The 24,865-nt window shown below is 36.0% G+C and overlaps 2 protein-coding genes and 1 pseudogene across 2 annotated transcripts; 1 reads left to right on the forward strand and 2 right to left on the reverse strand.

Annotated features, from left to right (window-relative positions):
- Positions 1-1,737: 1,737 nt before the first annotated feature.
- Positions 1,738-4,702, reverse strand: LOC141656871 (uncharacterized). The gene is made up of 10 exons (XM_074463964.1): positions 4,446-4,702; positions 4,122-4,237; positions 3,839-4,038; positions 3,453-3,740; positions 3,304-3,362; positions 3,115-3,151; positions 2,943-3,014; positions 2,723-2,873; positions 2,495-2,638; positions 1,738-2,414 (listed from the first exon to the last, which is right to left on the reverse strand). The coding sequence occupies exons 1-10, from the start codon at positions 4,561-4,563 to the stop codon at positions 2,064-2,066; spliced, it is 1,536 nt and encodes a 511-aa protein (XP_074320065.1). The 5' UTR covers positions 4,564-4,702; the 3' UTR covers positions 1,738-2,063.
- A 4,845-nt stretch (positions 4,703-9,547) lies between these two features.
- Positions 9,548-16,730, reverse strand: LOC141656872 (uncharacterized). Its single transcript, XM_074463965.1, has 7 exons — positions 16,132-16,730; positions 15,070-15,169; positions 13,855-13,914; positions 13,005-13,119; positions 12,606-12,688; positions 11,897-11,958; positions 9,548-9,987 (listed from the first exon to the last, which is right to left on the reverse strand). The coding sequence occupies exons 1-7, from the start codon at positions 16,368-16,370 to the stop codon at positions 9,885-9,887; spliced, it is 762 nt and encodes a 253-aa protein (XP_074320066.1). The 5' UTR covers positions 16,371-16,730; the 3' UTR covers positions 9,548-9,884.
- A 5,615-nt stretch (positions 16,731-22,345) lies between these two features.
- LOC141654930 (uncharacterized) lies at positions 22,346-23,658 on the forward strand (annotated as a pseudogene).
- Positions 23,659-24,865: the final 1,207 nt, after the last annotated feature.

Below are 24,865 nucleotides of genomic sequence, written 5' to 3' on the forward strand. Positions count from 1 at the left end.
AAAAGTGAGGGAAACTACAAGGAAATGATTGGTTTCTGACTAGTCTGGAAGAAACACAAATAGAGAACACTTTGGTGTGGGGGCGTTGCACACTTTCAATGCAACTACTATCAACTTCATGTGGGGCGTGGCCAAACAACCAAATTGGTAAAAAAAGTGAAAGGTATTGGCCAGATTGGTAAAAAAACTATGACTTGTGACGAATTGGTAAAAAAAATGAAGAATTGAGACGAATTGGCCAAAAAAGTTACATTTTGCTTAATTTTTCATTATTCCAAATTTATTTGACAAAACTACCCTTGCGCAAGTAGTCCGATTCAAAAAAAATTGATCCAGACTCGTCCTTAACAACTCAATTATGTTCCCAAATTTGAAATAATCCAGCCTTATCCAAACTCGATCGAAATCAGATACTTCTCCAATCTCCCATCCTTATAAATTGACCCCAAGAATGATGAAATCCAAAATGGCCTTTATTCAATTGACACATAACCAAATAATTGATTTTGACAGAAATGACTCGTACTTAGACCTGGTAAAAATGCCTGCCTGCTAAAGATCGTCGACACATTACTAATTATCGTCGACAATTTGTAATGACTTTCCTAATCTGCCCCTGACTCTAAAGCTCCCATATATTAACATTTTTTTCCAAGTACGACATTTCCGTCACCACCGCTTCAATTCCGTTAGCAAATTCAAGCAATCGACGACAAATAATCTTAAACTAGTTTAATTTTTAAAAAATTTGTAATTAGTTAGTAGATTTAGGTAGTTTAGAATAGAATCCTTATTGTTAGAAGGGATTAACGATTATCGATTACCGCACCAAAAATTAATCTAAGTCAGAAAATTAATTCTAAGTTTCAACAACTTAAAAGAGAAACTTCTTAGGCTCTGTTTGGCAAAACTAACTGAAAAGGTAGCTGAAAACTGAAAAGTTAACTGAAACCTGAAAAGGTAACTGATAAGATAGCTGAAAATTAGGAGTTGATAAGGTAACGGATTATATAAAAATGTGTTTGGCAAACTAGCTGAAAAGATAGCTGATTTTGGTAAAATGACGTAAAAGGATATGAAAATTATTTAATATTATAGAATAAAGGGGTACAAAATGGAAAATAAGTCATTTCAAGTACCTTATTTGACCAAATAAGCTACTTGCCAAACACCTGCAAAAAAAAATCAGGTAGCTGAAATTTTGGTCAAATAAGCTACTTTGGTCAAATAAAATTTCGCGAAGTGTCGTCTTAAAACAGAAATTTTTACATTCACAAAAATATTGGGCGAATAGTTGAAATGAAAAAAAAAGTCACAAATTACAACTATCCAATCAAAATAACATATAACAAAATATTACTATCAAATTAGAAGAAATATTTGTTACTCACACGATTTTAAAGATCTTTGTTACAATAATTTGGTTCATAGTCCGGACCACGGTCTATTCGATCTGGTCTAGAATCGTACTAAAGACGAACTTAATGTAAATAGCTCATACAATTAATATGGTGTCTTATGGATTCTAACTTCAAAGATATAGACACCGGTGCAAATATGATCTACACCTAGCCACCTAGGATTTAAGATTCTCTTCAGGATTAACGTTTAAGATGTTAATTCACCAAAAAAATAGTAGTATGATTATTTAAACAATTATACGGATATACGGTAGATTATTATATTGATTAGAGAAAATTTATTTATGCTCAAAATGATTGAATGCTACTCTATAAATTAAACATATACATATATATTTTCCATGTTAACAAAAAAAAAATTATATAATTAAGATGTTGTATACTCAAGTTAAGAAATGTTATAACTCTTAAGAATTTAAAACTTACTTATATATAAAATTTATATATGTCCGTGCATTTTTGCATGGGTTCTAAACTAGTTTCTACATATACTTGTACTATTTGTATCGTATTGAAAGTGGCTAGGTCTTGAGACCGCACCCTAGATAGAGTGCGCCTACGTCCCTGATCATATGTCGGATTAATTTTGAGTGTAAAACTATGCTGTACAGTGTACTTTACGATGATTTTCTGACTCTTCCTCTATGGTACAGAGTTTGGTTTCACAGATCCATCTGCGAAATGTTGGTTCTCGTGCAGACTGGTACTTATCCATGTCGAGACCAAGACCATCATCACAATCGATAGCAACAGCATCCCGACACATGTTGTCTTAAGGTACATTTTCACTGGTTTGCAGTGATTGACTAGAATATCCGAGAATGTATCTTTGACAAGCCGACAGTTTACAAGGTTTTCCATTACAGGGTATGCATCAAGCAAATTCTGAACCGAAGTTGTGTATGTTTCTATAACATTGTATTCACTAGTCGTTATGAACCCTTCGTTACATCGTGTCCCACTGATGTCTGAACATGTAAACATCTTCAGTACCTGTAAATTCAGAGTTAAAATTATTCATTGAGTGGTTATTTGCATTCTAGACGATTTCTAATGGCTTTCGATGGAAGTACCTGTGGAATGTCTCCTATATGAATTGAATCTGCAGGGCAGTCTTTTGGCTGATACAGGAAATCAGGTGGTCCGGAGAAAGGGTTGCAGACATAGTTTAGACTCGGAAGTGAGTTGGCCCTTAGGATGGAGATGTTCACATTTACCTGTTTGAAACAGATAAAATCTGAGCTGAATTACTCGACGTCTAGTAAAAATAAGTGAAATCTAATTATTATAATTAAAATTACCTGGTTAAGAACTTCAAAGAGTCCGATGCTAACATCAGACAGTGCGGTTCTGGCTGAGCGCAGTTCATCGCAAGGAAGGATGGTATTCAAACTGTTGTTTTCTTGATTTTGTTCGAAGTTATGGAGTGCTGTGCATGTATCAGCTGAGAATCTGAAATTTCACGAAATCAGCTTCCACGAGTTACCTTGAATTTAACTGACAGAAAAATGAGATGCTTACTTTTCGATGAAAGAATAGGCTCCGAATAATAGCCAGCTGAGAACTGTTAGAAACCAAGCGAGCACGACTAACCTGTGGAAAGTGACAGCTGCTTTAGCATACATGATACAGATCCTTATTCCTGCCACATTCAGGTATTGTATTTAAATGTTCGCTGTACTTGACTACTTACATGTACACTACTCTGCGAAACCTCAGTATCCCGAAAGCTGCATATGCAAAAATGTACATAAGGCTCAGTTTTGTAGAGAATAAAGTTATGACAGACAATTAACAACATCAATTAGGCTTATACAGACGGTCTCACAAACCAGAAAACCTTTTGTATTACTTCTGATAACATATCGCTTGTCGAAGTTACCTGACAAGGCAATTGAGGCAACGAGGTTCAGGCATATAGTAGCGGAAGTGAGAATGTACCTACAACATAGTTCAAGTTTATGTCAAGAAAACATATATCAGAGAAGCAAAACTGACAGAGGAGAAAGAATGAGATATAATAAACATTACATTATTGTCAGAACTTCTACGGATAAGCTCCTGTTCCTTTGGGCATGTTCTTCTAAACCAGTGGCTTCATAATCGAGTTTGTCAGATGTAGAAGCTAAGAATCTAGCGGCTTTATCACCATCAAAGGTACCACTTTCTTCTAAATTTATACTCATCTTTCTCATTGCTCCTGTAGCATTATTCATGCTATCGGATGCTTGATCCGCTGTATTGATTATTACTGTCATGATTGTCTTTGCTCTAGAATAAAATCTCGCATTCCCTCCAAGAGCAACCCCAGATGCAATTCTATTTCACAATAATAAATAAATAAATAAATAAATGAGCAAGATGACTCTCTAAAGTGGTTGCGCTTTGTTTTATTGCGCTTCATAAGTACTGCTTACATTGCGACAACAGTAAAAACTGTTGTTGAAACAATAGGGAAGAGATGACATTGCTTTTGACAGGGTGTTCTTCTTCTCGGTTTTCTTTTCTTGTTCTCTAAGCAGCAAGCTTTTCCTAGGAGATAAATAGAGTATACAATGCCAGCAACGAGCCATAACAGTCCAATGGTATATCCATAAATACCTGTAAAAATGGTAGACTGCAGTATATGTAAATGGTTAGTGAAGTATATAAAGAGAGTTCATCTAAAATGAGAAAAAGAGAAACGAGTAACGGTCTTACACTCCAATAATGCTTATTTGTGATGTTATACTGGCCTCTGTATTTCCTGAACTGATCTAAGGGATCTATTCTTGCGATTGCATTCGCAGTTTTCTGCATTTGTATGATACTTCTTCCTGTAGGAACCATTATCGTAAATTGGTGAGTTTCTTCATTAACAAAGAACAATCAATGTAAAAAGAAGTTCTTGAATTACCTGAACAAAAAAATGACCGGGATGGAGGGAGTATTATTAACATAATCGTAAAATATTCAGATTAGGTTATTAGGCAACATTTTGTACAGTTTTGTGAGAATGAAATGATGCAGAAGTTTCTGAATTACCTGTATCAGCACCGCTGTATGACTGAGTTGCCGCTGCTGTAATCATCAAATTTACGGAGAATGTCACGAAAACTACCAGCACTAGATAATTTCTGTGTTGGTTTAAACCCATCTCCATCAACTACCAAGTATCGATTAACAAGCTAATAATCGACTGCCATGAAAGTTCAGTTCAGTTCAGGAAAGCGTCTAAGCGTAAACTATGAAATATCAGATTTTTATAAAGGATTTTAACTGGGATACTGCACTGCAGTGTAAGTCCTATAAGAAAGGAATATATATAGTTATAAGTCTCTTTTTGTATGGTAATGGTAAAAAAGTAGGATTAAAGAGAGAATTTGTGAAAAAAAGTAGTTGCTTAGCTTGGTTCATAATGCCACTTTTATCCACAACATTGGAAGCTTTTTAGAAAGTTTTAAGCATTATTAATTAAGTTTAGTTTAAAGTTGGAATTATGTGCAAGTAAAGCACAATAGTTATAGCTATTGTCTATTTTGAGTATTTTCACCTCCAATTGAAAGGGAACAAATATGTGCAAAAGGTAGTACTATGAAAAAGAAATTTAAAATCAAGTATTGCAACCCTTTTTACCTATATAATAATAAAGTAAGAAAATGATTGCACTTCAGGATTTTTCATTTCTTGTATGTGAAGGAAAAAAACAACAAAATTCATCTAATATCTTTTTTGCAAGAAGACATAAATTCATCTAATATCATGTCGTAATTATAAAATATAAATCTTAGAAGCTAACGGCCTTTAAATATTATTTTCCCAATGAATTATCGGTGTCATCCTTCAGTTCGTAATGGAAACAACCTTGGGATAAGCGACTAGAATGGAAACAACCTTGATTAATCATGTCGCAAGGAAATTCTCAAGGGTACGACAACATGTTAAGCGTTGGGCACTTGATAAGCGACTAGAATGGAAACAACCTTGGGATAATTTCGATGTTGAGTTGGAACGGGGTATGGACTTGGCTATTAGGGAAGGAGATGACTCATTTTATTCTAAAACGAATGAGAGGGTACGGATTTGCAAGAGCGGCAGCGGTTTTTTGGAGACAACGGGCGAAATTGAAATGGATGGTAGAGGGTGATACGTGTACTAAATATTTCTTTAATTGGGTTAAGGGCCGGGCTGGAAGAAATTTTATATTAGGGGTTAAAGATCGTGATGGCCGTTGGATCTATGACCCGGAGACAGTTGAAATTATGTTTCATGAGTCCTTCTTTGCCATTTATAACCCGGTGTCACAGGTTGATAATGATACCAGACGTGGGGTACGAAATGATTTCCTAAACAGCTTCACAAAGTCTGTTTCTAGTGATGATGGTGATATGCTGAATCGACCTTTTACCGCTAAGGAAGTTAGAAGCGCTGTTTTCCAAATGGGTGCTTTGAAGTCTCCTCGTCCGGATGGAATTCCGGCAATTTTCTTTCAAAAATGCTGGCACGTGGTCAAGAAAGATGTTACTAAGGCGGTCTTGTCTGTTCTTAATTCGGGTATGGTGCTGAAGGAACTTAATAGGACTTTTATTACTTTGATACCAAAAAATGATAATCCGGAAGGTGTGGGTGACTATCGTCCGATTAGCTTATGTAACGTCTTTATGAGAATTGTCACGAAATGTATTGCAAACCGTCTGGGTAAGGTGATGCGATACTTGATTGGAGACTTTCAAAATGCTTTTGTGCCGGGACGACAAATTTCAGATAATATTTTGCTCGCACATGAGGCACTTCATAAAATAAACACACACAAGAAAGGAAAACATGGTCGATATGCTTTTAAAGCTGATATGAGTCAGGCATATGATCGGGTGGATTGGGAATTCCTTGGAGCTGTCTTGATTAAGGTGGGGTTTCCTGAGCGATTAGTGCGGCTAATCATGAATTGTGTAAGGACGGTTTCATATCAGGTTCTGTTTAATGGGAAACCGTTAAAACTTTTTAATCCAACGTGTGGATTAAGACAAGGAGATCCTCTTTCTCCTTATCTTTTTGTGCTTTGTATGGAAGCATTATCATGTAAGTTGGAGCGTGCTACGACTGATGGTTTACTTAAAGGAATTTGTTTGTGTCGTGAAGAAAGGGCCTTGACTCACTTATTCTTTGCGGATGATGCTATCTTCTTTCTTCAGGATCAGGGTGACTCGTCAACTACCTTAAGACAGATTCTGGAGGCGTATTGTCAAGCATCAGGCCAAATTATGAATGAAAATAAATCAGGTATCCTATTTAGTCCAAGTACCACTCTTGGAAGTGCGCGTCGTAGCATGAAAAACCTCAAAATTGTCACGAATAAAGGACTTGGAAAGTACCTTGGTTTACCCACGGAATTCCTAGGTTCGAAAAAGGAATTGTTTAAAAGTATTATTGATCTGGTTATGAAGCGAATTTCTTCTTGGAACGGAATTTTCCTCTCTCAAGCTGGAAGGCTTACTCTAATTAATTCTGTCCTATCGAACATCTCGAATTACTTTCTATCGGTATTTAAAATACCGGTAAGTGTGACTAATAAGGTTAATTCTTTATTGTCACATTTTTGGTGGGCCGGAAATAAATTGGGAAAACCTATCCATTGGTGCAGCAATAAATTCTTGAGCTTACCAAAAAGTGAGGGAGGACTTGGCATTAGAAACATTGAATGTGTTAATATGGCAATGTTAGGAAAGCTTGGTTGGCGGATTATTTCTGATCAGGACACCTATTTCATACGTGTGTTCCGGCAGAAATTGTTAGGTCACCGGTTTGATGGTGATTTCATATCTCTGAGTAGTGGGTCTAACCTTTCTTGGGGCGCGAAAAGTGTTTTACAAGGGATAGACTTTATTAGGAAACACATAGGGTGGAAACCGGGTTTGGTGTCGGAGTTAAATGTATGGACAACATGTTGGACTAATGGTGTTTGTCCGGAGCCAAATGAGCGTGTTCTTGATTTAGATCACGTTGGTCTTTGTAACCTGCGTATTAAGGATCTAAGGGTGCCGGCTAATGTTGATGCTCATATTTCATGGAATGAACCTTTAATTAGGATGCTGTTTTCGGAGGAGAGTGCAAAACATATCCTTGCTATCCCTATCTGTGCATCACGGGTTGATGATAGGCTTTATTGGCTCTATTCTGGGAATGGAGACTATAGTGCCAAGAGTGGATATGGGGTTCTTTTTAATGAGTTCATGGAACGGCGAGCAACAACTAAAGAGAAAACAAGGATTGATGCGGATATAAGACACTTTTGTAAAAAAACACTGTGGCATCTTCCAGGACCACAAGTATGGAAAATTCTAGTCTGGAGAATCGTTACTGACTCACTCTCGACTGGAGTTAATTTTGAAAGGCGTAACTTAGGGAATGGAAAAGGTTGTCATTTTTGTAATTTTGAGGGGCATGAAACTATGGAGCATCTCTTTCGCGACTGTCCTGTGTCGCGACGGCTATGGGCCTCGTCAGAATTAGGCATTCGGGTAGAGAATGGAGTACATCTAAGTCTCCAAAAATGGATGGTTCAGTGGATTTACTTTTTGGGAAACTTGGATGACGCAAAGTCGAGACTCATAAGGTTCTTGGCTATGGTGTCATGCATTTGGAGTATCCGGAATAGGGTTCTCTTTCAGGGATTGCCATTCCATCCACTTATGTTCTTCAGATTATGGTCAAATGTTGTTGAGACGGCGGATAAGGCTCTGACGGTGAGTGTTAAGGAAAAGGAATGTAACGTGCTGAGGAACGGAAATGATGTCTCACCGAAGGCCGAATGGCTTCAGTGGGTGCGGGAGAGTAAACCGGTTTTTGTGGTGGGTTCTTTGGTGCTGTGCGACCATGTGCGAGTCATGGTGGATGCTGGTTGGAAAGATGTCACAACTGGGGGGCTTGGCTGGGTTGGGTTATCGCCTGTTGGGGAGATAATTTTCACCGGAAGGAAACGAGTGGTAGCTGAGTCCGCTCTACAGGCTGAAGGTTTGGGGATTAGAGAGGTTCTTCGATGGGCGCTTGATCACAGCTATCATCACTTGGAGATTTCTACGGATTGCCTTTCTCTTGTGCTATTTCTGGCTGGCCTTGAGAGACCGCATCATCAAGTGATTGACGTCATAGAGGATATTCGGGAACTTTCCGTGTTCTTTCATTGCCTAGCTTTTAGTTTTATTCCTAGGTCTTATAATAATATGGCACATGGCCTCGCGTGTGGGGCTATGCGTAGTTAGGTCTATCTTTCTTTACAGCTGACAAAAAAAAAAAAAAAAAAAAAAAAAAAGTTCGTAATCATCCTTGTATCTTCTTGTACTAGGGTAATGTTGCTGTTGGTTCAGAGATCAAACTAGCCAGCTACGGCTAATAATGCAACTTAAAACACTTCAGTACTTTACTACTCTCCGTATCATTCATTTATCGGTAATGATAAAGGGCTGTATTTAAGAACTAAATTACTTCCCAAAATGGAATTAAATTAGGAATTTATGACACAATTACGCGTAAATTGATGTCATTAATGCTTAATTTAAGTTTTTCTTTCCTTTTTAGTTACCTTAAATGCAGCGGGCTGTATGTATCATTTTCCTTCATTTATTTACCTTTTTTATTTTTTTAGAAGTATTTTAATCAAAGATAAAACAAATGATTGGGCATGAGACACAACTCTCACATTATTTTGTCTTATGTGTGTTTAAAGGGACTGCGGCCTAAAGCAAAGGTTTATATATGAGTAAAGTCATCAAGTCACGGGTCAGTCGTGTACTTGGTGCTAATACCACGTATTGACGATTTTTCTACTCACAATTATACTGTCTCATTTACGACACATAAAAAGACACTGAGCTAGTTGTGCTCAAGACCGTCTAGGATTTACAAACATGATATTATAACTCTCACTAAATGAAAAATATAATATGAAAAACGACTGACGAAAATTACAAAACTGACCCTCCAACACCTACAAGAATAAACATAAATCTCAGCTATTAAACATAAAAGAAAAATACGTAGTAATTAACTAGAGATCATGAATTCGAGTCCTGAAAATAGAACAGAGTCAACTTACTATAGTTTTGTGTATCCCTCTAGTTGTAACTACTTTGGCTCGAATTCAGGCTAAATTGGATTGCACAAACCAATTAAAGGGAAAATAATTACAATACGAAGCAAGCTAAAACTCGGCCTACAAACTTATTATTTTACCACCTTCTAATGCCAATAAAACAGTAATTTTGGAGAGCTACACAAACTACATAACTGAAGACTATAAATTATAAAAAGAAAAATAGTCTACGGAGCAAAAAAAAAAAATCTATAAACTCGGACATTTGTAAGGGGCATGTATACGAGTGAGAGCATACTTCTTTGCTTAAGAGTAGATTCCTATGTTGGTAACCACCTTTACATTTCCCAAGCTGACTAACTGGTTTTAATCCGAAAGGCAAACAATTAAGACTGCTACTGAAGGCCTGTACGAGGGAGGATGGTGTTGGCGAGCTCTTCATTCAGCTTTACAGGCAACGGTGGCATTTGCTTCATTATTTCCGGAGTATCACTCATGCTGCTCGTCAACAATTCAAAAAATGCACTCATCAGTACCTCAGAATCTCAAAACAAACAAAACAAGTATATCAGTGTAATTGTTACCTATATTTTGGATTGAAGGACACCATTCAAGATCAGATTCAGAAAGAATCATAACCGTATCACCTAGACCTGTCAAAACTCGACCCGACCCGAAACCCGACCCGCCCGACCCGTTTTTAGGGTTACAGACCCGGTTTTTTCGACCCGCGACCCGTTTGACCCGAACCCGAAATGACCCATTCTTTTAGGGTCAAGACCCGACCCGTTGGGTCAAAGGTAAATCAAGAATTTTATTAAAATATTAATATTAATATATTATATTTGAAAAAATAGTTAAAAAAATATTTTTTTTATCACTTAAAATTACAAAAACAACTAAAAAGTTAATTTTATATAACTTTTATAATATTTAATAATAAATTAATTATTAAAAAAACTTTATTTTAATAATTATGTCAATATAATTAATGTAAACGTTGAATATGATTAAAATATTAATTTTAAATATGATTTACATTTTTAAAAAATATTTTTTTAATTAAAAAAATCGTTTTAAAAAGACGTTAGAAATTATTTCTTGACCCGTATTCTGACCCTAACCCGACCCATGACCCGTATAACCCGACCCGTATTCTGACCCGACCCCGGACCCGACCCGCCCGACCGTTTGACAGGTCTAGACTATCACCTCTTTTTTACCTATTTTCCTAAATGGGTCTTATCTTATGCTTATATGGCATTGTCTTAACTTCTAGAGGCGGAAATTCCTTTGGGCAGGGAGGGGTCCGATCCAAGCTGGTTTTTTACGATCATGTTTAATTTTAGTATATACTATATAGCCTAGCTCAACGCTGGCTTTTTACGAGCTCAGTGGTTGAGCAGAGGCTTTTCAACATCAGTTCAAAGGCTCAATTCTTGGTCCCCTTTACTTTTGCATTTAGACCCTTTACATAGCCAACTGAGGAATGACACAACATCACAACCGAGTTATAAGACGCTATCACAATTATGTTTTGACGTGGTATGAGTTCCAATTATGGCACAATGGCATTTAATAGTGTCACTTGAAAGGTATTCTCAAAAAAAAACATATGAAGCTAAGCATCTTCAAAGTTCAAACATGAGATGGGACAGAAACAACTGAGTAAATGACAGTAGAAACTTTCTCCGCCTCGTAATCGTGTACCCAAATGACTGAAGATGTCTAACTCAAGCATTGAAAATATCTACATGTATCCACTTCACAGTAGAGTACAACAGAAACATTTAACTTATCTGACTACATCTCAAGGTTTGGACCACTACATTAACTATCAAAAGGTGTCAAATTCAATACTCCGTAGTCGTACAACACTGTCCCCAAGTGCCTATGGCAAATTAATGGGGGTAGGATGTAGTGATGTACACAATCTTACCCTTGTGCTCAATCACAAAGCCACTGACCCAATGCTCCCGGATCACCCATAATGAAAAACAAAAGATATGGCAAGAATTGTTCAACCAACTGCTACTTCACAAATAAAATGATACGACAGTTTAGTGTCTAATTTGACTCCACTCAAAATAATTAAAAGCTTTTCGGTCAAGGCTTAGAGATAAATTATTTCAGATCAACAGGCCACTTAGCATCAAACAGCAAAAGGTGGTCCTATCTACTTAAATTCACATAAGCAGCCATTCACGGTTCTCAACTTCAGCCAAAGCAACATAGCTCAAATCGTTGAGGGATGGTACTCATGGCTTGTGTTTAAAGCCTGTCAGCGTAAAACTGTAATTCTGGCTCCATTGACCAAAAGTTCCTCAACTTCAAAACAAATCAACGGGGGAGAGACTTTGCGAATAAATATGGTGCATTATTTTATCAAGGTACAGAGGAAATTTACCTGTTCATTATCTTCGCTAGATTGTCTCGAGCTTGGCAAAAGAGGCTGATGTTATCTTGTACCTGAAAAATACAAGGGCCAAAGCAGAATTGAATTTATTACTCATACAGTACCTGGTAGGTAGTACTTTGTAAACAGAACATGGAAGAAATCCAACAATAACATATCTACCAAAGTCCACGGAAAAGGCTTTTTATCTGTTCCAACCGATAAGTTTTCCGAAAAACCTAAGGCAGCTATTATCATAACTACCTAAACCTCCTCCCTCTTTCATTCCAGATGCAACACAATGACCAACACAATAGCAATTACTGGATCCTTGAACATTCAACAGTGAAAATCTACATGCCATGACCTTGACTTTCAAATGGACAAGTGCTGATGCAATCCAAAATCGCTCCGGGATGCATGCACAACGAAATAAAATACTACATGCCTGTCATTTTATATTGTCCCCTCTATGGTGAACTTTCACAATTAAATCATTGAACTCTCCCAATATATAAAGGTACAAATAAAATGGCAAATTTGTCACGTTTGATTTATCCAAAAAAAACAATGTTCAGCTTATCTTTCAAGAAAGGTTGTAACTATTGCATTTGTGAGACAATAGCAGACCGGCAGTCAAAATTAAACAATGTAAATGGGTAGAAAGTGTAACAAATTTGACCCAAATACATTCACCATTCAGTAACCATAAAATACTGACCTGAAAAGAAGAAAAGTTTGCAGATATTTGTTGGAAGAACTGCTGATTTTGCTTAAGTATCTCCCCAGTAGGGCCACCAATTGCTGAAAATAATTACAGTAAACAACGCATTATTAAAAGGGGAAAATTATATTATATGCCAATATTTTCAAAGTTTTTAACGGAATATAATTTGACAGGCGGATTGAATGAATTACTACGAGCTCTATATTGAACCAATTTAGCTACTGAATTCTTTAAGTTTACAAAAAAAAAAAAAAGAAAGAAAGAAAGAAAACAACTAGATGCTTCACTGACTACTAAATGATTTAAACAATAAAGCCACTATATCAGGAATACATGAATAACTCAGATAATAAGAGCCATGCCAGGCATCAAGAAAATAAACTTAGTAACTACCTTCATAAGAGATACCATCTTCACTGTCGACAGGAACAGCGGGCATTGAATAAGGATGACCACTAGGCCTTGATGTGACGTGTGGTGGTTTTGATGTATTTTCAGTCACTTTTTCCTGAAAAATAAATTACATCATTTTTAAGTGTGAATGATATAGACTAGTTCAAAAAACATCATCGCAATGACAAAAATAATTGATGTGATTCTGAGGTGCAAAAGAGTAGTTTCTGGCATATGCAGAAAATAATAATTTTCCATATGAGAACTGTTGGCTTAAAAGCAAATATCAACAACAGTACCCCATAACATCTAAGGCACCGCGTGAGGGGAGAAAGGGGGGGGGTCTGATGTACGCAGTCTCAACTTGCGTTAGGTTGCTTCTGGGTGACCAAAAATAAAAAATTGCATTGAGAAGCAGCCAGTTTAGTGAGAATTTCATCATAAAGCCATAATCCAGAAACAAAGAATATTGTCTTCTTTGGATCCAGGACTATCAATCAAACTATCAATGCATTAGAACTCCATGGAACACTTTTTGTCAGATAAAGGTCATTCAGAACTACTGCTAGGAAATCCTCTACCAGATAACAAGATACTTATGAACAGTTAATATCAGAATTCAGAAGTGGATAACTATGTAAAGAAGCATATGCAGTGACAGATACATCATAAAAGGGATAAGAGCAAACAATAAGGAAAAGAATACTAAACACCAGCGGACTTGAGAGGGGGGAAATTATGTAAAGAAGGATTTGACGAGGCAGAGAAGGTAAACCAAACATGCATCCTCTAAAGGTAACAATTATAACAATAAACGAATAGCATTACAAGTCTGAGTTGCATGGCATACCCTTTTATCTTTGCTTTTCCTTGTATGATCGTCCTTTCGTCTCTTGCTGACTTCCTTTTTCTGAACCAAGGCAGCGCAAAGTGTCAAAGCAAGCAAAAAATACCAAATCTTAGAGTTTAATTTACATCCCCTTCCCCAATTGGTTTCCAGATTCAGATAAACTCATAAACCAGCTTTAGCACTATTCTTCCACATCTGTTATTTGCATCATCATTTTGACCAACAGATAAACTACTTTGATGATTATAAAACATCTAAGATATTAGAGTCCCATGTAGTACATGCGATAGTATGGGGAAATATGATTAGTCAGTATAGTATTATTCATAGAAATTGTCAGGCAGAAAACCAGCCATATGCTCTTTTACAGCAAGAACAAAGCCTTATGTGTCATGTTTTTAACAGATGAATAGTGTGTTAGAATTTTGGTTTCAGACTAGATATTGCAAGTAGTCACATAACTCACGTATACTGCCTAATTGACAAAGTTGCAGTTGAGCCGATTAATGTCTAGAAAATTTTCGTCCTGTACTTAAAGATAGTAGTGAATGTACGGAACAAGATTTTAAAGGAGATGTCAGCTATATATAATATTGTATCCTATATATTAGTAGTATTGACTAACAGGGTACTAGAAAGGGAAGGCGAAGCCATGTTTCCAGCCGTGGGAAATGAAGCTCATCATATAAGACCATATTTCTACAATGGTAGACAAGTGTTCAATATTTCCCTTCTACGTTGCAAAGCCAGATGCCGCCAAATAGCTCCGATACAGCCATACAGGTGAATATTGGAAAAGATGGCTGGAGAAATAAGGTTTAAATTAACTTCCAATAATAGCTCCTAGGATCATTCTTCACATCTTTTGTCCCCACAAAAAACCCATGATATTTCACTTATTAACACCCTCGACATATTTCTGTTCTAAGCATAAATGTAGCCTGTTCTTTTCTTGAAACAAAAGAGAACCAAAAGAAGATAAATACCAAATATAACTCATGATATTTGGTTATACATAGTAACATAGCTCCTTTAAATGACTAGTGAAATTAAAACCATGTCAGATAGAGTAATAAGACGAACGGTAGTTGGATAATCATACTAATGAACTTTTTTCAAGTATTCCTCGCTCATTAAAGCTTCTGTGCTAGAATAAAATGAAACTATAAAGGAAATTTGCCATTTTGATATACAAGAAAATGTCTAAAAGCTTACATTCAGCCATCTGCAGCGCAGTGCTATGTCACGTACTGTCTTATTAGGCATACTCAAAGCAATCTTAGCATAACGGACTACGTTTGATTCGGAAGCATATCTGCATTGAATATACAAATTAAGTGAGATTTTTCTCAAATATGAAGCAAGAAGTAGTGAGAAACAAAGACTCGCCCATTATGTGTGTCGGTATGTCTTTACACCATCTCACATATGACTATACGAGACCAGCGCAAATACTTGCCTACTCCTCTTCTAATTATATAGTCAAGGGGTCTATCTCACATGTAAGTATGTAAAACCGTCAACATAGGTATTTGTGTTTGTGTAATAAACACCAAACATGAGCAGTTGTGCTGTATCCATAAACACAGACCGACTGATGAAAACTAAAATGCTGTGCATTCATATAAGCATCTCAACATTCTCAAGGTTTCAGAATTTAAAATCCAAAGAAAAAGCGAAATTTATATTCCAATAAAGCCCTATACAATTACCTCAATGAAAATAGAAAATTAAATCCCCAAAACAAGCTAAAATTGTTGTTGAACACCAGACATCTAGACAAAACCGCGGTCCAAAACAAACGTTCTTCTTATGGAACTTGTCGTTAAACCCGGCTCATAAACAAAAACAAATCAGTTGGCTAACTCTATGTTCAATAATTGCACCACAAACTTTTACCTCAAATGACCAAACTAATCATAAAGAACCAGAAAACAATCCATTTCCTTATTCACACAACATAATTATCAAATACAGTAATCATCTAGAAGACTAGAACTAAGCTGGCATTAATAATACCATCTCCGTCTCAATCATTTGTTTACCTGTGATTAAAATACTCCTCGGTCCTCACAAACACTAAAAAACTTAAAACAAATGATTGGGACGGAGCGAATAATACAATTCATCAATCCAAATTCACCAAGAACTAAATTTTAACTAAATCAAGACGGTACTCACAACAGATTTAAAAAAAGGCATAATAAAAGGAGGGTCGTAAGAGGTCTTAACTTAAAACGGTCTTAAACAAGAAGAATTAAAAGAAAAGACACTAACTTGACAAGACCATCATCAAGGATAGCTTGTTCTTCAGCAGTCCAATCAGTAGAAATACCAGGATTATGCTTAATTCCAGACAAAACCCCTGAATTATTATCATAATTAACACCTGAATTACCATTACTTATACCATTATTATTACTATTATTATTACAATTTGCAGTTCCACCATTAATTGAACTTTGATTTTGCTGCTGCTGTTCTTGATTCCCAGATGGGTTTGCACTAGCTGCCATTATCAAATTAAATCAATTTTATCAATTCACAATAATTTACAACAAACCCAGAATTTATTCAAGATACCCAATTGAAAAAAGGCTCAAAAATTGGACATTTTGCAGGAAAAAACTGGAATTCCCGCCATAAAAGGGGAAATTAAGAGCTACCCAGATGAGGAAATTGGAAAAAGGTGGGATTTTGATGAGAATTTTGTTGGGTTTTTGAATTAAAAGTTGGAAGTTATGAATTTTAGGAATTAAGAGGGAAAAGGGGGAAATTTAAGGTTGTTTTTAAGGGAAAAGGGGAGAAGAAAGTTGGTGAAGAATTAGGGATTGTACGGAATAAGAAAGGGGAGATTATGATTAGTTCCTTTGATTGAAAATAATAGGAGTATATGCTTGTTTTATGTTCTAGTGAGTGAGTAATTGCAATGAGAGGTGGATTAGTGAGTTTAATCCATTTGGGATTAGTTTTGCGTGAGTGTTATGGATTAGTTGTTCTTGATAATCATTTTGTTCTAGTACACCTATGTAGTTTGCAAATGAGTTGAGCCTAATTGACAAGTGTTCGGAGTTGGTTTGGTGTAAGTTCGACTTGAGCTCGAACATGGCCTGGTCAAACTTGAGCCGATTCCAAGGTCAACAAGGATAAAAACAAAAACTTATTTGGATTTGTAGTTAGGTTTCTTTCAAACGGTGATAAGGTGTCACCGGATAATACTGAATTTTAGTGTCACTCTATCACATGCACAAGACACAATAAGGATCTCGCCTTTATGGAAAGAGAAATGCGTCGGGTCCATGCTAAAGCCTCTATACCTCTCAATTTTTAAATTTTCTAAGATGTAGTCCTCTTTTCTTGCAAAAAAAACTTTGACCGTCAATAACTATTGGCTACAAGTTCAGAATACGGTAAAAAAAAATTCAAATTGACCGTCTTTAAGAGATCTTCAGTTTGAAAGAAGAATTCACCGACATCTCAACTCGTAGTCGGGAATTATGGTCGGTCAAAGTTTATTCGTTAAAAATGCTTTGACCAACCATAACTACCGGCTACGAGTTCAAAAACCGGTGATTTTTTTTTCAAATTCTAAGTCTTGACGAGATAATTGATTTGAAAAAAAAAATTACGGTTTTCTGTACTCGTAACAGAGAATTATTGCCGATCAAAGTTTTTGTGAAAAATGAGGGGTATACCTTAAAAAACGAAAAAATTTAGGAATACACGAAAGAATATCCCATCGCTTTATAATAAGACATTGTAAAACAAAATACCAAATACATTGATGCTCTTCTAGCTCATTCGCCCAAATATCGCAAGTATAAAGTAGTGGGAAGTTATATTAGTGGGGTTAATTAAGCAAATTAACCTTTAGTTTTACAACAGTAGTTGTGTAAAATCGTTTTACACAAGAATTTCTTTGTTATATGTGAGTAGACTCGATCTGAATGACCCGACACCGAAACTCAAGACCCGAATTTAACACAAACCCCAATTGATCTGAACCCGAATAACCCGACCCGAATGTTTATTATTACAGACTGATTATTATCCACAAATAACTTAATAATAATTTACCCGAAAATGACTCGAACCCGAATTGACCCATCCCTATCCAAGCTCGATAACCCGAAATAACTCGACCCCACCCGACCCCGACCCAATTAACCCGTTTGTCAGGTCTATGTGTAAGAGGTTGGTACCAAAACTCATTACCACCGCGTAACACTACTGAAACCCAGTACTGCTGGTCGACAGTATATGACAATGTCTCATTTTCCTTATCTTTATCCCAATACTCAATACTTCGTATATGTCTTAACAACAATAATTATTTTATCTTAGAGCAAGTCCAATGGTGTAGCTTAGGGACTTGCTTGCAATTTCATAAAATTGCAAGCTAGTTGCTACACCATTGGAGAAGGATGTATATATTAGCTTGGCTTAAGCTAGTAGCTTCATTAAGCTACTTGCTTAGATGGCCCCACATTTACCAAACAACCAATAGGAAATTAGCTCTATTAATTTTTTATTTATTCTTATTATTTGATTTGCATTTTAATCAAAATCTACGTATAACTCAAATTGCTTGGTTAAATAATGTATCGAATTGTATCACCCGAATTGTATCGCCGACTCTAAATGCTTAGTTCGAGCATACTATATCCGAATGCTACATTAAGTGGTGGTAAAAGAATTTGGAAGAAGGTAGAAAACAGAAAGTTGGTTTACTTTGCTGATGATCCAAATGCTATATCCGAATGCTACATTAAGTGCTACATTAAGTGGTGGTAAAAGAATTACGAATGCTATATCCGAATGCTATATCCTAATGTTACATTAAGTGGTGGTAAAAGAATTCTGAATGTTATATCCGAATGCTACATCCGAATGCTTTTTGGTGGATTAAACCTTGTTCTGTTGCAAATGTTATACACTTGTGGTAATTTTAATCAACAAACAACCAAAATCTACAAACAACCAAAATCTACATATAACTCCTATAGTCCTATATACTTGTGAAATGTAAACAAACTTTCCCCTATAATTTAGAAATTAGTTCCATATTTCATGCTTTGTTTTGTTAACTTTCCTTATGCAAATTTCATGTTAAATATTTCGTCTTCCAATTTCGGATTATTGAAATTAGCATGGATAATGAAGATCCTTATAGTCAATATTACTCATTGCTATCAAATTTTCCAAACAATGATATACTACAAAATTCTCAAACACCTCCTCCTCGATCATTGCCAAGAAGCGTAAATATACAATCTCCGAACTATTCACATCATCAACCTATCCCTCAACACTATCCTAACTACAACTATCAATCATATATGGCACCAGAGAGCACAAGAAGAAATAGCTTGGGTGGCTTTTCTAACCAAGATAGTTCAACGCCGGTGTCGGGTACCGAGTCTCAAACTCGTCAACATGAAGTTGAAGAAGAGGATGAAGTTCAAATCGTAGAATCATCAAACATGAAAGGAAAATTTAAGTGGAGCCAAACAAAAGATGAGGATCTATGCAAAAGATGGTTAACAATTTCAAATGACGGTGCCACCGGTAATCATCAATCTTACAATAGTTATTGGCAAAGAATTGTTGACTACTACAACGAATGGAGGAAAGACGGTGATCCAATCGACATTCCAAAGGCTTCTAATCATTGGTTTAAGATGAGCGCCAAAGTATCGAAGTTCAACGGATGCTACATACAAATTAAAGAGAGTCATCCTAGTGGTCATAATGAAGAATCTTTGAAGAACATGGCTAATCAACTATGGAGTACTCGTCACAAGAATGGCCAACAGAAGACATTCCCATATTTGCATTCTTGGGAAATTCTTCGACACCAACCAAAATGGGAGGAATTTGCAAATAGGAATTGATAAGCCCATAATTATATATGTTTTTATCCCATATCCGTATATTGTTAGTGTCGTCTTTCGCATTATTTGAGCTAAATTATTATATATTTGTAATTTCGATATTTAATTACTGATATTATTATTTTAAAAGAAAATGGGCTAATTAGTGTGTGTGGTGTAATCAGATTATAACCCGAGAGGAAAGGACCGAGCTAAATAACGGATCAAACTAGCAAAGGATACACTTGCACCAAAATTATAGAAAATGGGCCAAGAGAAAGAAGGAGACCAAGAGCAAAATAGAACATAAAAGCACATGGACAAGTGGAGAATAAATGTAGAAATCAGAGAAGCATTTGAGCCCAATTTGTACACGTGAGTCGGAACCAATAATGGAATAGAATTTAGGAAATTGCAAAAGTCCAAATAGAAGCTATGAGAAGAATACAGAAGAGCAGCGACGATGGAAACTCTGGTCCATCACAAGTTCTCAATTTTTATCCTCTTCCCGGATTTCACGCACAAAATCTATCTTATTTCTTGCAAATCAATCCCGAATACTCCGAGAAATCGAGTATAAATACCTGATTCCTTTGTCAGAATGAGGGGAGCCTGAATACCCATATATAGAAATTGAGCGGAACTGAGTGACGATTTGAGACCTAATTGGGTCGTGAGAGCAGTAGGAGACGTACTCAGACAGAGTCTTAGCACACGGCTGAGTAAAGGGCGAATTTTGGAGCGGTTCCTGAGGTGCGACATCCGATGGTCCGACTACAAATTCCGGGCAGAAATTAAGTTCTCTCTACCTCGCTTGTATTCAATTTATGGTTTTATTTCGTTGATTAATTTTAGTATTGGAAATTGTTGGTTGTTTAATTGTTAATCTTTCAGTTATTTGTATCCAAAGTTTTACTCGTCTTAATTGAAAGTTGCAATTTCCAGTGGTAATTTGTTATCTTATTATGATTGGAATTGTATACTTCTGCTAATTGTGTGATTCTGGCTTAGTTCGAGTCGCATAATCCGAGTAGCGACTAGTTTGAATTAATCTCTGCAAATTGGGGTTTAGTTTAAGCTAGAAGTAAAATTTGGTCAGTTAATCGTTCGGGTATTGACTACACTTAAACGAGTTAATTGGGTTAATGATATTTTCTTGGTTCAATAATGCTACTAATTCGGTCTTTAGTAGGGTGTGACAAACTTACATTGGTCGGTTAGTTAAGAATTGATCTAGGCTTAGTTCAGGTCAATTGTAATCTAAGAGAAGATAGGGAGTTCTTGTTATCTTGAATTCCGCAGTTAATCTATAAGTATACGGGAGATTTAACATAAAACATTGATCGGTTGACAAACTAAAATTACCAGTAGAATATGTGCTTAATGGGGTATTTAACTTCGCGTTTAGCTTTAGTATTTAGTCCTTTAAGTTTAGTTCAAAACTACAAACAAACTCCCCCCTAATCGTAAATAATGTTAATAGCCGTAAATATGTAAATAAATGGTATATATGTAAGTTAGGGAATAAAAGTACTTAATAGTTAATTAATTTTCCAATCTCTCCGTGGGATCGACCCTACTTATCCTTTACTACGTTTGTTATTTTTGAGGTTAAGATAGGATTATAAATTATTAATTTGTATACGCTTGACGACACGTATCAAATTTTGAATAAAAACAGCGCTGCATCAAAGAGACAAAAAAATTCTATGACAGCCACACCGTCTACAAACATCGATGAAGGTACCGATGTGGAAGAAATATCGGAGAAACGTCCAATAGGTCAGAAGGCATCTAAAGCGGCATCGAAAGGTAGGGGCTCTAAGAAGAAGGGCAGTGAAGACTTTGTGAACTCATTTGGAGAGTATAAAGAGTTACAAACAAAGAAAATTTCGTTATGGGAGGAACGCATCTGTATATTGGATTTTGAAATTCTAACCAAGGACACTTCAAATATGGATGATCGGGCAAGAAAGGATCATGAACAAGTGTGCAAGATTATTAGGGCTAAGTACGGAATAGAATGATTTCTGTTTAATTAGTCGATTTTCTGAATTAGTACGCAGGGTTTAAGCATAGATTACGTCCATTTAATTAGTAGTTCGTAATAATAAAAGCTTTGATTTGTTTTAGACAATTTATGCAAAAGTTCGCAAAATTGAATGAACATAATATAGATAGAAAAACTTCGGAGGTCAAAACAGAGGCTTTAACGGCCTTTTTCCGAAAAAAATACTTGGCCAAGTCCCCTTCGGACACCCGGGCGCAAAGTTACGTCAATTTTAAGAAATTTCGTAGTTTTATTAATTTTGCTATTGAACTGGTTGTTGCAAATAGTTGTTGTGAACGAAAAGAGTTGTTAGATTGAGTCAAATAGTTGTTGTGAATGAAAAGAGCTGTTAGATTGAGTCAAATTAGCCGTTTTTTTATACTCGAAATTTGGCAATTGAATAGAAACTAGTTGTTGGAGATGGAATGAGTATTTATTCACAGTTTTCGTTCGTATGTATATAAGCTCTCTGTTTTCTATTCTCTTCTCTTCTCTTCACCTCTGTCAAATTAGCTTGAGTCAATTTAGCTCCCTTGATTATCAATATTAAACATTACCTAATACCAATATGTCTCAAACTCATGATATTTCTTCTTCCGATTGGATGAAAGAAATGGATGATGACATTTGGGATGAAACAGATGATGAAATGGGTATTTACTTGATTCAAAAAATTAAGTATCCTACAAGAACGTATATTCTTCGTGATCGTGAAAACGGTGCATTTCGACTTTATCGTGATTATTTCGCACCCGAACCAGTATACCCGGAACAAATATTTCGAAAAAGGTTTCGAATGCGGAGGGAATTGTTCCTCCGAATAGTAGAAGGGCTTGGTAATCATACTAACTATTTCCGACATAGAGTCGATGCTGCAAAAATAAAGGGTTTGTCACCCTTTCAAAAATGCACAGCGGCTATTCGAATACTAGCCTATGGAGCTCCTGCCGATGCGGTCGATGAATACATCAAAATTGGCAAGACCACGGCCATAGAATGTTTATCAGAATTTTGTCGTGCCATTATCAAAGTTTTTGAGGATACGTACATGAGAAGGCCAACTACAACTGATGTCCAACGCTTGCTCCATATGCACGAGCAATGTCATGGATTCCCCGGCATGCTCGGGAGTCTTGATTGCATGCATTGGGAATGGAAGAATTGCCCAAGTTCTTGGAAAGGGCAATATACTCGAGGTGATCATGGCCATCCAACAATTATACTCGAAGTTGTAGCCTCGGAGGATCTTTGGATATGGCATGCGTATTTTGGTGTTGCTGGTTCAAGCAATGATCTCAATGTATTATGTCGATCAAGTTTGTTTAAAGAGAAATTGGAAGGAAGAGCTCCAGAGGTTCGATTCACCGCTAATGAGGTAGAGTACAACATGAGATATTATCTTACAGATGGTATATATCCGGAGTGGGCCGCATTTGTTAAAAGTTTTTTACACCCGCAAGATCCTAAGAGAATTTGCTTCAAAAAAAAAACATGAAAGCGCAAGAAAAGATGTCGAGCGAGCCTTTGGGGTTCTTCAAGCTCGTTTTGCAATTGTACGTGGGGCCGCTCGGTGTTGGCATAAATCTACGTTACATGACATAATGGATGCGTGCATCATAATGCATAATATGATTGTCGAGGATGAGAGACATACATACTCAAGAAATTTTAATCATTGTGGATTTTTGGAAACCAATACTATTGATGTTCAACAAGGGCCTGTTGGAGATTTTCGAAATTTTCTTTCTAGGGATGCAAACATCCGAGATAGAAATTTGCATCACCAACTAAAAGCTGATTTAGTGGAACACATTTGGAAGTCAACCCATTTGATCGATTAATTGGAGGTGCTGCTCGACCGCAACAACTCCGCTAAGCGCTAATCAATTTTCTCGTATTTATTACATGTATTTTTAATTTGCAAAATAAAATTCATTAAGTCTTTTTATGTTTAGGAAAAAACTAATTTGACATGTGGGTCCCATCAAGCTAGTATAAAAACTAATAAACCATTGGAATAGTTTATTAGCTTAGAATGTTAGTAGCTTAGAAGATGAGGTGGAATTGCCAAGCTACTTGATTATCGCTTACCACTGTACTTGCTCTTAAAAACTCAATTGAGACTCTTTTATTTTTTCTTCTTTATTCATCAAACCCAATTCTCAACAAAAATATAGAGACCCATTAAACCCATTTTTACCCAAACAAAATACTAGGAGTATTCATGAGTCTCAAATTGGTTTTGGGTTTCTGAGACCTAATTTAAAACTTTGTTAGAATCTTATCTACTTTATCCTTAGAGCCATAACAATGGGTCATTTTTGTTCTTGGGTTTGTCACAAGAACTTTATTTTGGTGAATTTGTCCATTGTGGCAAAAAGTTTATCCTTTACTGTATTTGACAAACTTGATTTGAAAATAAGAACCAAATTTGTACTAAAAACAAGAAAAAATTGACCGACAAATACATATCTTTATTTTTAATTTGTCCATTACCAACGCTCTTAAGAACTTTATTAAAGTTCTTCCATTGTACATCAAAGATTTACGTTTATAAAGTTTATCAAAAGATAACATGAAAATGAAGAACTTTATCCTTTTGAGTTTGTCCATTACTAATGCTCTCACCTCTTAGAGCAACTCCAATGGTTTGTAAAAGGGACTTTCTTGCAATATTTGTAAAATAGCAAACAAGTAGCTTACTATTGGATTATGAAAAAATGGATGTAGTTTTTGAGCATTGTAGCTCTACCAAGCATGTAGCTTGGATTAAAAAAAAATAAAAAGTAAAATTTTTTATTGGTGGAAAATTTTAATGTGGGACCCATAAAGCTAGAAAGTGTTGTAGCCAACCATTAGAGCAGTATGTAGTCGAAGAGCAAATTAGCTTAAAAAACCGACTTAACAAACTAAGCTATTCTATCTTATGGTTGTCCATTGGAGATATGCTCTTATATATTTACATATTTAGCTAAGTCCTACGAAGTCTTTGCCCTAGACTCTTGGCTTCTTGGGTAAAGGCAGCCTCATTTTTTATTACTCGTATAATTTTAGTTTTTTTTTATTATTATTATATATTAGTTTAAAA

Source organism: Silene latifolia, chromosome 5, assembly GCF_048544455.1.
Source record: "Silene latifolia isolate original U9 population chromosome 5, ASM4854445v1, whole genome shotgun sequence".
Taxonomy (NCBI): Eukaryota; Viridiplantae; Streptophyta; class Magnoliopsida; order Caryophyllales; family Caryophyllaceae; genus Silene; species Silene latifolia.